This window comes from Bison bison, unplaced genomic scaffold, assembly GCF_000754665.1.
Source record: "Bison bison bison isolate TAMUID 2011002044 unplaced genomic scaffold, Bison_UMD1.0 scf7180017864481, whole genome shotgun sequence".
NCBI lineage: Eukaryota > Metazoa > Chordata > Mammalia > Artiodactyla > Bovidae > Bison > Bison bison.
In genome coordinates, this window is record NW_011495041.1 from 2076966 (window position 1) to 2092512 (window position 15547).

At 45.6% G+C, this 15547-nt stretch overlaps 1 protein-coding gene across 2 annotated transcripts in view; it reads left to right on the plus strand.

Annotated features, from left to right (window-relative positions):
- Nucleotides 1–13716, plus strand: part of LOC105004627 (chromosome unknown open reading frame, human C21orf62) — a 19551-nt gene extending 5835 nt beyond the window's left edge. The window contains exons 1-2 of one of the 2 annotated variants that reach the window (XM_010862295.1): nucleotides 12095–12378; nucleotides 12483–13710. In XM_010862295.1, the coding sequence (XP_010860597.1) occupies nucleotides 12542–13198 (657 nt within the window). In that variant the 5' untranslated portion in view covers nucleotides 12095–12378; nucleotides 12483–12541 and the 3' untranslated portion in view covers nucleotides 13199–13710. Of the gene's footprint in view, nucleotides 1–12094; nucleotides 12379–12482 lie in introns of those variants that run through there. The other variant, XM_010862293.1, reaches the window with a different exon arrangement.
- Nucleotides 13717–15547: the final 1831 nt, after the last annotated feature.

Sequence of the window (15547 nt, forward strand, 5' to 3'; positions counted from 1 at the left end):
ACATGCACTCTGACTTAGCTAACGTAGGGATGCACTTGAATAATACAAGTGTTTATGGAGGGCCTCCACGTGTCAGGCACCAGGGACTGGGAAACCAAGGTCAACCAGAAGACCAGGGCTTTGTCACATCAGAGATCTGACTTACACAACATACCAACAGCAATGCGTCCAGCCTCCAATGGGCAAACTGTGGGTGATATCAACATTCAGTTAAGCTCAGTGCTTTCAAAACATAAAATGCCTGTTTTCACTTAGCTCTTAATTATCTCAGACTAGAAGCTTTTGAGAACATTGGTTCATTTCTATCATTAAACACATTTATCTGAAAGCAGCAATCCAAGTGATGCTTGAAGAGATCCTGGCTTCACCAACCAGTGGGCACGTATAAGGCTAAATTAACACTAATTGCTTATAACTGACTGGTTTGTGTCCCCACCTTCCTGATACAGGTCCTTGCCTCCTTCCATACCACATGTCTACACAATAAAGTCTCCTCTAATCATTTCTTGGGGTCCCCAGGATTGCCTCACCTGCTCTCCCAAATGGCCCTTTCATGTGCCTCTGGCACCGTTGGATGTTAACTGTCCCGTGCTGCTGCCAAGGGGCTTCCTGTCGATTCACTTCCCGGAGAGCAGAGTTCAGGAGCGTCCCAGTGTGTCCTCCAGGTGGGGCCGAATGATGCTGCCTGCCCCTCACCCCTCACTGTGCCAGACCTGGGCTGCCCTCAGTGCCGAAGTGGGGAGAATGCCTCTGTCCCCCACCTCTAAGCCCCACATCTCAGAGCTCTTGAGAGCTGTCTAGGCAAAATCTGCCTACAGCTCCTCTGGACTGAGGCCACAGCTTCAACTAGTCTGGGTTAAGAAGACTGAGTGCTGAAGAATTGATGCTTTCAAACTGCGGTGCTGGAGAAGACTTGAAAGTCCCTTGGACTGAAAGAAGATCGAACCAGTCTATCCTAAAGGAAATCAACCTTGAATATACATTGGAAGGACTGATACTGAAGCTGAAGCTCCAATACTTTGGCCACCCGATGCGAAGAGCCGACTTATTCAAAACGATCTTGATGCTGGAAAATATTAAAGGCAAAAGGAGAAGAGGGCAGTAGAAGATGAGATGGTTAGATAGTATCACTGACTCAACGGACATAAATTTGAGCAAATTCAGGGAGACAGTGAAGGACAGAGGAGCCTGGCGTGCTGCAGTCCATGGGGTCACAAAGAGTCAGACACAGCTTGGCCACTGAACAGCAGCACAAGGAAAAAGGGGAGACGAGTGCTGACCCTTCCCTCCACCGGCCCCTCCTCCAGACCCCCACACATCGTCATTATTCTGAGCCCGTTCTCCATTCAGATTTTCAACGCAAGCAGTGTGTTAAATGAACCATTACTTTAGAGGTTTGCGGAGGTGGCTTTTGGAATGCTCTAATATCCCAAATATATATATTCCTATTATTACTATTAATATAATTCTGACATTACAAAAGTCATAGTTTAGGAATACTACTAAAGTACTCTGTGTATTAATATTACAGTTCTTATGAGTAGTTGTAAAAGTGAATAGCACTAATAGATATATATTAATATTACAACGTGCATCTTGCTTTATGCTTATTTTAACCTTGTGTGGTTAAACCCTGTGTGGTTTCATCCCCATGCTATTTTAAGAGAAATTATTAAGAAAAGACTCTTTGGATCCAAAATATCCAGTGAGTTTAATAATCATGAAAATACTTTAAATTGCATCTCCCGAAGACCTGAATGCTTGGTGCTGATTCTGCCTGAATTCCAACTTGGGGAGACAAACTTGTACTTTCTCTGGATGAGGAAAGCCATCAGATGACAGCAAATAGTTGAGGTCCTACTGTATAATTCTAAGGAGAAACCAGTCCCCTCAGAGTCACAGTGAGCCCAGTTTCCTGGCCCTCATGATGAGCTATGTAAACCTCTGTGGAAGGGAAGTGATTTTTGTCAACAGAGACTGCACAAGGTGGTGACTTCAGAATTACCTGGGAGGGTGTGTGAAAACTGAGCGGCTCGTCCCACGGACAAGGCAGAAAGATAGAAAAGGCAACACTTATCCCAGTAAGAAAATATTGGGGAGAAACCCAGATTACCTTCAACATCGTAAGCCTTGAGGTATTAAACACTAAGCACGTCATTCCTCTTTCCGATATCATCTTACGTAGTGTTACGTAGTGTTTATCTCTAACCTGCTTCCTGCAGTGCACTTATGGACCAGAGCCAAAGAAAAGGAAAATGCTGAAAATCCTTATTTTTTTTTTCAAAGAGTCCTTCTCAAGGTTCTTCACCTAAAGCCTTCATCCAGCACCTCTGTGAGAATCTCATCCATATAACACAGAGTAGCCAATATTTCCCCTCTGGCCTCCATGGGCAGAGTGATATCACAGCCACGAACAAGTGGGAAGTGGGCCTGAGATCAGATGGCCACTGGGTTCTAGACAAGAGTCTCACCCCACACTTCTCCCATGCTTCTATTTATCCCTTGCTCTCCCTCTAACAAGGAGCAAGGTAGTTATAAGGCTTAAAGAGCGATCCCCTTGGGCAAGAATGTGTTTATTTAAATCTATATTAAGGCTTACCTGGAGTGCTGCAGTCCATGGGGTTGCAAAGAGTCGGACACAGCTTAGGGACCAAACAACAACAAAAATGATTTTCGACCCTTATCTGAGAGTCGGTTTTTAGCACCGGGCACCAGAGTTTGAGTAAACTCCGGGAGTTGGTGGTGGATAGGGAGGCCTGGCATACTGCAGTCCATGGGATCGCAAAGAGTTGGATACGACTGAGCGACTGAACTGAACCTGGAAAGAGTGGATGGAGAGGAATTAAGATGAAGGTACAGCAGGGGACAGCAGGGCAGGAGCCTCGACCTCCTCCCCACCTCCTCAATCCCACCCTCTTGGTTCTCTCTACTCCCTCAAGGACTCCAGATATTGAAATAAATTTATCTGGAAAGCCTGGAGTTAGAAGGAGTCAGCAAATGGAGAGAGATAAACCATCAAAGAAAATGCAGGTGAAATGTGTTTTTTTACTTAGAACTCTTTGTCGTCTGGTCTCTGCTCTCATAATTCAGTCTCCACCTGGCACCTCCATGAACACAGATCTACCCAGGTCGCCCCTGATTACAAACCCTCAGCTCCTCACTTTTGTTGCTTGCAGGGACCTCCAAAGAGGGTGTGTATATACACAAGCCAGTGAAGTGAAAGTGTTAATCACTCAATCATATCCGACTCTTTGTGACCCCGTGGACTGTAGCCCACTAGGTTTCTCCATCTGTGGAATTCTCCAGGCAAGAATCCTGGAGTGGGTATTAATGATGTTCTCCAGGGGATCTTTCTGACTCAGGGATCAAACTCAGGTCTCCTGCATTGCAGGCAGTTTCTTTACTGGCTGGGCCACCAGGGAAGCCATTTTCATTATTCATCTCAAACATTAAAAAGTCCATTCTTTTTGTATATTGTTTACAATGTAAATAATGTAAGTGTGGTATTTCTAAAACCTTTATAAACTAAAAACTATATCTGTTGGGAAGGGTTCTTATTAAAGGAGTGAAGATCAGAAGAGTTTGGAGACCAGACCCCTTAGCTTGGGTGGCACAGTCCCAGCCTCTTTCCTAGCCTCATGACCCAAAGACACACCAAGTACTCTAGACTGAGATTTTGCTGAAATTGCTTTTCTGTCTTCAGCATCTCAGCTTTCTTTATCCCAGCCTCTGTCTTCTCAGTCCAGACAGCACCTTCTTTGGGAGTCTTTCACATTCCTGCACAACGCTTGAGCTGTGTCTTTAATTAGCACCCACCAGTCACCTCACTTTACAGTTAGCTTCCCAGCCATTTGCTCCCACAGTACACGCAGTGTTCCTTGGGTGACCCATTAGGCCACTGTGGTAAGTGAGGCCGTCTTGCCACTGTCTGTGTCAGCAAGCAGTGGGCACCCTTTTGATACACTCCAGAGTGTGGGTACATGTCTCCCTTTATGGGACACACCCAAGATTCCAAATTGTCTCCTTTTCTGGAATTTTTCTCATTCTCACCACCTCCAAACATTAGAGGATTTTTGCAGGGACACCCTCCAGGGATGGCATTTGGGGGAGACATCCTTGCCTAACTCCTCAAGTCCTGCATCCAAGTGGTTTTTGTTTTTGTTTTTGTTTTTTTTTTGGACATCCAGACACTGGATTTCTTCTGCCTTTCTACCCCGTGTTGCCATTTAGATTTATATTTCAGACTATCTGCTTCTTACTGGAGCATCTCATCAGTGTCTGGTTCTCTTACTTCTCTAGTTTCTTAAATTGAGTCTTTTCCTTAAATTGCCTTTCCGCTTTAAAAAAAAATCACTTCTAATTTCAAATTAAATTTACTTCTGAATTAAAATTTGAGATCACTCTTCAGTTTTAATTGCTGCAAGGATTTGGAGAACGTTACTCTATATTCCCACAGTCATTTTTCTTGTCTTTTGTGTTAAGACTATAGAATTCAAAACATCGTTATTCGTGACATTTCAAATCTGTTTTCAGGAAAATGGTCCAAATGCTATCCTCCCACTGACACACTATCTCCTTACTAGTAATATCTTCTTATAAACAAAACTAGTCCAGTTTGAAACGTTCCTTTTGGAGCCAAGTATAAACATTATCTAAATTTTGGGTGTAATCCTAGATTGGGAAGGAATCTGTGTGGAATTTGTTTTGAAGTTACTGATGTCTGTATCTGCTCAATTCAGGAGTCTTTGCTTTTGTGCTGTTCACATTAATTGCACTCAGGATTTCTCCAACCGCAATATAAAAATGATATTTGCACTAAGCCTGAATAGGAGCTCTGGTTTCTGGACATGTTCAGTGACTCCATGATCAAAGAGTTAATGATCATACATGGTTTTCAGCCTCTTGCCTGAAAGGTTTAGGAGGACTGACACCATCTGAGCTTTTGCCGTGGTTGCATAAAGTCATTCTTTGTGTCTTACAGCCTAGGTGTGGTCAGTAACTTTTAGTGCCCACCAATACCCATGCTCTCCTCTTCCTTCCTGGCACACTGCAGGGCATCATTTCCAAGCTGCTTGCAGTCAGGTGGCTCAGTTCTGGCCCATGAAATGTGGGCAGAAAATGCTGTGGAGGACCTGCAGGCCCTAGAAGTTAGCATTAAAAAAAAATAAAGCCTGAGTCCCTGAATGACTGTGTGGAGCCGAGTAAATCCTCCTTATGCCTTTAATGGCGTTAGACTGGAATGTAAGGAAGCAATTAACCTTTATCCTGGTTTCACTATGCATTTGTTCATTTGTGGGCAGATTCTAGCATGGCATAGAAAGATGGGCACAGATAGATCCCATGCCCCCTGCCCCTCCCTATGTTCCTGCCCCTAGGGTTGTGGAAGGGGTTCATATCAGGACACAGCAGGCAAATCTCAGTGATGGAGTGAGCACAGGAAAGGCTGGGACACTGAGAAAATGATGTGTCAGAGCAAGTCAGAGGATTCCAGCCCCACAGGACCCCCCACAGCCCTTTCCTACTGCTGCTCTGGTTTCCTACTGCCATGTAGTCAAAACTATGGTTTTCCCCCGTGGTCATATATGGATGTGAGGGTGGACCATAAAGAAAGCTGAACACCAAAGAATTGATGCTTTTGAACTGTGGTGTTGGAGACGACTCTTGAGAGTCCCTTGGACTGCAAGGAGATCCAACCAGTCCATCCTAAAGGAAATCAGTCCTGAGTGTTCATTAGAAGGACTGATGCTGAAACTCCAATACTTTGGCCACCTGATGCAAAGAACTGACTCATTGGAGAGACCCTGATGCTGGGAAAGACTGAAGGCAGGAGGAGAAGGGGATGACAGAGGATGAGATGGTTGGATGGCATCACTGACTAGATGGACATGGGTTTGAGCAAGCTCTGGGAGATGGTGAAGGACAGGGAAGCCTGGTGTGCTGCAGTCCATGGGGTCACAAAGAGTTGGACATGACTGACTGACTGAACTGAATTGAACTGACTGCTACTCCTGCCATCTTCATAAACTGTCCATCTCTTTATCCTACTTTTTGATTGTAAAAATTCTGATCACCCTCTGCTAATTACATAGATAATTTTCCTTTTATCTTTCCCATTCAAAAAATATTTCTCTAATCAGATATTACCTCCCCTGTGAACTTAGCCACTCCCAGGGAGTCCTACTGCTACTGCTAAGTCACTTCAGTCGTGTCCGACTCTGTGTGACCCCATAGACGGCAGCCCACCAGGCTCCCCTGTCCCTGGGATTCTCCAGGCAAGAACACTGGAGTGGGTTGCCATTTCCTTCCCCAATGCATGAAAGTGAAAAGTGAAAGTGAAGTCGCTCAGTCATGTCTGACTCTTAGCGACCCCATGGACTGCAGCCCACCAGGCTCCTCCATCCATGGGAAAGAGTACTGGAGTGGGGTCCTAGTGCAGACTGAATATCCCATACAAACTGTGGTTATGATTATTATCACATGACACTGTGACTATTGGTTCAGTGTGTCCTTGACTAGAGTGTAACTCCTTGACAGAGCTCCTAATGGCTTTCTTTCCTCCACTTCTAGCACAGTCCAGGCACAAAGCAAGTGCTCAACAAATGTTTACTGAGTGAATGAAAAAAGCATAGTGTATCAAACGTCAGTGCACCAAGACTCCTTCAGCTGCTTAGTATAGAAATCCCAATTCAGACTGGCTTGAATAGGGAAAAAGTGTGGCTCACATCTTTTTTTAAAAATCAAGAAAGAATGTCACTACCCCATGGCCGCAACTACTGCGTCAGTGCTCTGGAGCCCTTGAGCTGCAGCTACTGAGTCCCCGCACCTAGAGCCTGTGCTCCTCAACGAGAGAAGACTTTGAAACGAGAAGCCTGTGTGCCACAGCTAGAGAGTAGCCCCCACCCTCTGCAAACAGAGAAAGCCACTGTGCAGCAATGAAGACCTAGCACAACCAAAAACAAAATAAATCTTTTTTTTTTTTTTTTTTAAAGTAAAGAATGTCGGGCATGGCTTGATCTGGGTGCTGCAAAAAAAAAAAAAGATTGTTAGGAATATCTTTCTACTTCTTATCTCTGTTTTTCACTGGGTTGGCTTCACTCGCAAGCTCACCCCTTCTGGACACTTGGCAGTTGCCAACAGATCCATGGTTCCCTTCTACAAGTTCAGCAGCCTCCAGAGAAAACCATCCTTCCCACAGTGCCACCCCAACTATGGGAAGAGGCAGAGCAAGTGGAGGGGGTAGGGACCTGTCTGCAGGTCCAGTGGCTGAGACTCTGCACTTCTGATGCAGGGGGACCAGGTTCAATCCCTGGCCAGGGAACTAGATCCCACAGGCGGCAGCTAAGACCTGGCACAGCCAAGTAAATAAATATTAAAGGGGGGTGGGGACGGTGGGGCAATGTGCCACGCTTGCACCCATTCTGCTTACGCCAGTCTGGAATTTTACCCCCAGATGAATAGTGGAAAAGAGTCTGCCTGCAATGCCAGAGGCGAGGGTTTGATCCCTGGGTGGGGAAGATCCCCTGGAGGAAGGCAAGGCAACCCACCCCAGTATTCTTGCCTGGAGAATCCCAAGGACAGAGGAGCCTGGCAGGCTACAGTCCATGGGGTTACGAAGAGTCAGACATGACTGAGCGACTGAGCACACATGAATAGATATTAATACATAGTGAAAGTCGGGTGCTCACAATCCACAGTCAAGAAACCTGAAGAAAGAAATCCACAGTAAGAGTGAAGGAGAACAATGTCCACATGGCATCTTTGAGGAAACCACGTAAACCCGTTAGCAGGGACACTTGGCCCACTCTGTGCCCCTTCATGAGGCTCCATCTGGCCTCCTTGGTCTGGCCTTCAATCTCCCTGACATCCAGAAGGCGGGGCTCCTGCTGAGGTCTGGCCAGGTCTTTGACTGCTGGTAAGTTGCTCACAAATCCCTTTGGGGATCTCCAGCCCAACTCGTTCCGGGAAATTCATGTTCTTTTCCTGTCTTCAGTTCAGTTCAGTCACTCAGTTGTGTCTGACTCTGCGACCCCATGGACTGCAGCACACCAGGCCTCCCTGTCCATCACCAACTCCCGGAGTTCACCCAAACCCATGTCCACTGAGTCGGTAATGCCATCCAGCCATCTCATCCTCTGTCGTCCCCTTCTCCTCCTGCTGCCAATCCCTCCCAACATCAGGGACTTTTCAAATGAGTCAGTTATTTCCATCAGGTGGCCAAAGTGTCTTACCCCTGTCTTTTTCCACCTGTGCCTCTGATCAGTATCAACACTTAAGAGAATGATATCAATACTTTGTTGCCAGGTTTCAGCTGATGGGTAGATGCCCCTCCCTTCCTTTCCCTCCAAGTCTGGGAGCAAAGCAGGCCAGTGGTACTGGCATCAGCATTCCTAGTCCAGGGATGATGAGGTTTCTGGGTCATGAAGTCCTAGAAACCTTCAGTGGAATCTAGGACAGATAATCATCTAAAATTGTCTTGTAATTAATAAGTTATGCACTGTTCCTTACTAAGTGGAGTACTTACCATCACATTGCAACACAATGTAAAACCGTTAAGCCTCTGGTTCAGGGAGAATTATGGCTCTACATATTTCTCAAATTCTTTCTTTTGCTACAAAATGAACTAATGAATAAATCCTTTAAGAAAACCCTGTGAAATATAGATACTACTAAATGATGTAAACAGGCAGAAAACAGGTCTACGAACTTGCAGTAAAACAAGTAGAACATACTCCGATGTGGATGCATGGGTGAGGTGGATGCAAACAAGAACACTCTGAATATCCACTAAGTTAAAATGGCAGAAGGGACACAGTTAACAAGAATATGTTGAATCTGTGTATTAAAGATATTACTCAGCCATAAAAAAGAATGAAATAATGCCATTTGCAGCAACGTGGATGGACCTAGAGACTGGTGTGGGGCTTCCCTTGTAGCTCAGCTGGTAAAGAATCCTCCTGCAATTCAGGAGACCCTGGTTTGATTCCTGGGTCAGGAAGATCTGCAGGAGAAGGGATAGGCTACCCACTCCAGTACTCTTGGGCTTCCCTGGTGGCTAAGCGGTAAAGAATCCACCTGCAATGCGGGAGACCTCGGTTCGATCCCTGGGTTGGGAAGATTCCCTGGAGGAGGGAACGGCTACCAATTCCAGTATTCTGGCCTGGAGAATTCCATGGACTGTATAGTCCACGGGGTAGAAAAGAGTAGGACACGACTGAGTGACTTTCACTTTCAGAGACTGGTGTACTGAGTGAAGTCAGTTAGAGAAAGACAAATATATGATATTGCTTATATGTGGAACCTAAAAAAAAATGGTATAAATGAACCCATTTACAAAGCAGAAATAGAGTCACAGATGTACAAAACAAACTTATGATTCCTAAGGGGTAAGGGAGGGTGGGATAATTTGGGATATTGGGATGGACATTTATACAGTATTATATATGAAACATACTGTTAATAAGGACCTACTGTATAGTACAGGGAACTCTTCTCAATACTCTGTAATGACCTATATGGGAAGAGAATCTTAAAAAGGAGTGGATATACGTATGTGCATAACCGAATCACTTTTCTGCACAGCAGAAACTAACCCAACATTGTAAATCAACTAAACTCCAGTAAAAATTAATTTTAAAAAATTGTTTGAAAAATCCACCTTTAGAAAGGAGAAAAACACTACTTATACTTTTTAAAAAAGTAAAACTCAAACTCTGTGCCAACTTCAAAGTAAACACAAAGCACTATCAAACATCTTACCCAGTTTCCTGAATGGACTCTTAGCTTGCCTCTCTGCTATGATCCTACATCTGTGTGTGTCTTCAGGAGTGCAGTTCAGCTCAGTCGCTCAGTCACGTCCGACTCTTTGCAACCCCATGAACCGCAGCACGCCAGGCCGCCCTGTCCATCACCAACTCCCGGAGTTCATTCAAACTCATGTCCATTGAGTCGGTGATGCCATCCAAACATCTCATCCTCTGTCGTCCCCCTCTCCTTCTGCCTTCAATCTTTCCCAGCATCAGGGTCTTTTCAAATGAGTCAGTTCTTCGCATCAAGTGGCCAAAGTATTGGAGTTTCAGCTTCAACATCAGTCCTTCCAATGAACACCCAGGACTGATCTCCATTAGGATCGAATGGTTGGATCTCCCTGCAGTCCAAGGGACTCTCAAGAGTCTTCTCCAACACCACAGTTCAAAAGCATCAATTCTTCTGCACTAAGCTTTCTTTATAGTCCAACTCTCACATCCATACATGACCACTGGAAAAACCATAGCCTTGACTAGACGGACCTTTGTTGACAAAGTAATGTCTCTGCTTTTTAATATGCTGTCTACTAGTTTCCCTGGTAGCTCAGTCGATCCCTGGGTAGGGAAGATCCCGTGAAGAAGGAAATGGCAACCCACTCCAGTACTCTTGCCTGGAAAATTCCATGGATGGAGGAGCCTGGTAGGCTACAGTCCACAGGACTGCAGAGTTGGACATGACTGAGCAGATTCACTGACTGACTGACTAGGTTGGTCATAACTTTCCTTCCAAGGACTGACTTCCTCAGTTCAGCCTTCTTTATCTTCCTCTTGTGCATAGGTGCCCTCAGGGCAGGATCCAGGTTCTGTTTCCTTTTGTATCTTCTGATTGGCCTTACCTGACTCCTGCCTTTGCCCCCTTCACTCTCCCAGCCTCCGGTCCTCACGCGCAGGCCTGGCCCACCTTGGGCACTGGAAGCAGAATCAAGTCCCATCGAGCTCTTTGTTCGTTTTCTCATTCTGCACTGTATCCCCAGGGCTAGCAAAGTGCCTGCACCTAGGAAGCTCCCCATGAGCATTTGTTGGATGAATGGATGGATGACGTCATGACGGCTGTGAACCGCCGTCTCACCTCCTGTTCAGGTTTACTGGGCTGAGACGACTCCCTCCAGCTCCCGCTGATGGCCTTGTGCTGCCTGCGTACCCGCCCCAGCACTCCTAGCTCTGTTCCCCTTGGGTTTTGCATTGACCTGCGCTGCCCTCTTGTAGCGGTGCGGGTCAGCCTAGCTTCTTTCCCACTGTCACCATCTTCTCTGGACACATGTTTAACCCCTTGGGCACTGACTTTCCATCAGTGTCTCCTTAGCACTCCTCCTGTGGGAGCTGTCCCCAGATCCTGTTCAGAGGTCTCATTCCCAGCATCTTGCCGTGCCCACCGCCATATGGATAGATACCCTGGATTACATTGTTTTCTCTCTTTGGTCATCAGCTAAGTCAGGGGAAATTTACTTATTTTTGAAAAACTGGAATCTGGTGTCCTTTTTCACAACGTGTGTCATTTCAATCACACCATAAAAGAAGACCACACACACATCAATTAAACGCCAGACACCCATAGGGCATTTTCACCCAAGTTGGACATCAGGGTTGCTCTTTCAATTCAGCATGTGTTCCTACCTAATTTGATCATTTAACAGTGTTTACATACTGTTTCACATTTTGGAGAAATCAGTTCATAGGACTTCCCTAGGGGTACAGTGGATAGGAATCACCTGCGAATGCAGGGGGCAGGGGTTCGATCCCTGATCTGGGAAGATCCCACATGCCGCCGAGCAACCAAACCCACGTGCCACAGCTACTGAGCCTGCGAACTCGAGCCTGTGCTTGGTAACAAGTGAAGCCACGGCTACGAGAAGCCTGAGCGCTGGAAGGAGCAGTATCCGCTGCTAGCCACGACGAGAGAGAGCCCATGCGGCAGCAAAGACCCAGTGCAACCAACTGAAAAATAAAAAAAATTTGAATCAATTGATAAGGTTTGTTTGGGGGAAAGGAGTTGGTAAATCAAGATCTCTGTGATGAATTGCTGTGCAGTGGGTCTTTTCCTTGTCTAGTGACACAGTTAATGTGGACTACAGTCCTGGTCTCGGAGACCAGGAAAATATGAACGGTCGTATAAACAGAGCGATAAGAGGGAGGGGAGCGTGTTTGTCTAGTTAGACATTGAGGTTTACCATTAACTGTTTCATCATCGGTATGCATGCTGCGTTAACAGACAGCACGTGGGTAGCTGATTCCAACAAGAAACCGCTTGTCTCCTGAATTCCAGGAAGTCAGATATTGAGGGGGAGGAGGGAATGTGCGTGCTTAAGTGGATAAGACAGACAGTACCCTCCAATCACTCCAATTCTCCATCCACAGACAGGATGCACTGGGTCTCCTCCCCCCGCATCTACTCTTTGCTTGCTTATTGGCGTGTTCATCTCACCACCAACAGACACTACCGGGAGTTTTCTAGCTCACTTTTTCAGATTTCAGGGGCCTGGTTGCTGGCCTCCCCCCACCCTCACCCCAGGCTCTTAGAAAACAGCATGCCCTGGACTTGGGCTCCTAGCATCGCCTGCCTTTGCTGAAACTGCAAGTGAGAAAGTTTACGACATGTTATTTCGGGGGTTCCTTTTTTTCCCAGAAGCTGCTCATTTCTAAGGAGAGGCTGTGATAACAAAACTGCTTATTTTCTTTCAGGTGAGTTTCAATGAATCGGCTCATGAAGGGGAACCTGGCTGGCCCGCGCTGAGACGAGAATGGCACCTCCTTCTGGGCACAGCTTCTTTCTGATCGGTGCGCTGGGCGTCTTTGCACTCAACTGCTTCACCAGAGCTCAGAGGAACGGCACGCTCATTTTCACCAAGGAAAACACCATTCGGAAGTGCAGCTGCTCAGCAGACATCCGCGACTGTGACTACAGTTTGGCCAACCTGATGTGCAGCTGTAAAACCGTGCTGCCTCTTGCCGTTGAGCAAACGAGCTACAGTGACCGTCTGACCATCTGGTTCACAGACACGTCTGCGCTGGGGCTCTTACTGAACTTCACGCTGGTCCGGGACCTGAAGCTTTCCCTGTGCAGTACCAACACTCTCCCCACTGAGTACCTGGCTATTTGCGGTCTGAAGAGGCTTCGGGTCAGCACGGAGGCCAAGCATCCCTCCCCTGAACAGAGTTTGCTCATCCACGACGGTGGGGAGAGTGAACCCAGAGAGAAGCCCACGTTACAGCGAGGCTGGCAAACCTGTATGTATCTCTCCTTCTTAGACATGGCACTCTTCAACAGGGAGTCCGCCTTAAAATCATACAGTGTTGCAAACTCTGCCAGCGTGGCCAACAACTTCCCCTACTTTTCCTACCTTAAAACCTTCCCAGTTCTAAACAACAAAAGCTATGTGGTCACCTTCATTTACTAATATCGTAGCTGTGCCCATCCTCCGGGGACTTTGGCATCTGCTGGATCATCTCAACAAGGGATCTGTGAACAAGGTCATGGGTATTCCTAGCCTCAACTTCACTTCTCCTCCAGCCTCCTTTCACACAGAGCCAGCCCTCTGCTCCACCCACGCCTGGCCCTGGGAAAACAAAATAAAAATAATAAAAAAACCCTACTTGATTCAGTCTATAAACATATGTTGGGGGCCAGCTAGAGGCTAGGTTTTTGCTACTAAGGGAGGGTAGGGAAATGTCAGATCAGTGCACCCCAAGGACTGCTTAGTGCAGCTCAGCAGAGGGGATAAACCCTAAAGAAAGGAGTCTTCCAGATTTCGCTGGTGATGCAGCGATTGACACTTGCCTTTCAATGCAGGGGGTGCCGATTTGATCCTTGGTCAGGGAACTAAGATCCCACATGCCTCGTGGCCAAAAAACCAAAATATAAAACAGAAGCAATGTGTAACAAATTCAATAAAGACTTTCAAAAACTGAAAGGGAACTGAAAGTGTTAGTCGCCCATTCTTGTCTCACTCTCTGCAACCAGTGGACTGTAGCCCACTAGGCTCCTCTAGCCATGGACTTCTCTAGGCAAGAACACTGGAATATGTAGCCATTTCTTTCTCCAGGGGATCTTCTCGACCCAGGGATCAAACTTGGGTCTCCTGGCAGATTCTTTACAATCTGCCATCTGAGCCACCAAGGAAGCCCTTAAAAAAAAAAAAAGCATCTTCCTTCAAAACATTGCCTTTTTTGTCCCCTCCTTCATGTTCTTACATAGGCTGGAATTCCCCTACATAGAGAATGACAGACTTCAGTGGTTTTGCGACAAGGAGCCCCTCAAAATGATTAGATCCTCTTAGACTGGTATTTTCCAAACATCTTGTAAAGCACATTCACACTGAGAAAGGGAAGTCTTGTGAGTGTGTTCAGTGACGGGGAGTGGCGGGTGGTGCCGGTGGGGAGGGTTGAAGCCTGGCGGATATGGTGGAAACTTAGGGCTGAATAAGAACATCAGGGTCCGAGAGGGAAGTCACAAAAGCCAAGTGCATTTGGGATTTTTGTTGCTTAGAAAGAGGCCTAAATCCGGGGAATGCTGTCTCCCTCTAGCCCTTCTCTCCCTCTCTTGCCTTGCCACCTCCTACCTTTGGCCCAGCTACACAGTTTCCCCACTGTTCCTCCCCTCCTCCTCCTCCTGCTCCAGAAATCAGAGCTTAGATTAATACCACTGGAACTGTGTTTGACTACATTAGGGGCTAGCCTGGGAATGTAATAACCCCTTTATAACACTACTCGCATGGGTAAATACATCCAGATTACTTATAGATAATTAACAGAAGAATTTTTAGGGCTCAGTCCATTTGGAAGTTTAAGACTGGAAAGTGAAGACACTCTGTATGATGGGGTTAACATAAAATGCTTTTATGTGTGTTCATACAAAGAGCCAAGGCAATATTTTTCATTAATTTTCCCTGGAGAATAGCTGCTTTACAAAGTTGTGTCAGCTTCTGCTCTCAGCAAAGTGAATCACCAAACGGATACACGTATCCTCCCTCTTTCGGATTTCCTCCCGTTTAAGTCACCAGCAAGCACAGAGGAGAGTTTGCAGTGCTGGACAGTGGGTTCTCATCAGTTATCTATTCTATAGATAGTATCCATTTTTAAAAATTAAACTGACTCATCATTGGACAAAGAAAATCTTCCTTCACAGAAACCCAACTCCACACTAAAATAGGATATAAAGAATTTGTGGCAATTATGGTACAAACACCTAAACCCAGAAGGCAGAAAGTTGGAACGTATTGAATGCATGATACCGTAATGATAAGAAATAGTTCTACCATGAAATAACACGTATTTTTCTCTTAGCCTTAACACCAGATAGCTGAAATAACCTGAAATGTTTCCATTTGCTTAACTGGTGAGAGATTTGGCCATTCAGACTAATTAGCATGCATCTATAATATCAGTGCTTGAATTAGGCCAGAACTAAGACCAAGATACCAATTTTAATAGAAAGATGTGATGACCTTATTACTGACATTGTATGTGAGAGGTAAGATTAAAGTGGTAGAAAAAGATAAATAAGGAAACAAAAGAGAGAGAAAGAATGGCAAGAAGGATATAGATGAAAAGATTAATATTAAATGTATTTACTGTCATTAGTTACTGAAAATGTAACAAATGGAATTTTAATAATTTTTATTCATAAAGTATAAAATTTACTGATACTACAAATTATGAGTATCTTAATGTGTATATCTTCCATTTGGTGACTTTTAATAGCTTCAGAGCTCTTTCACATATGTTTTAAGTAATTCTTACAAGAAATA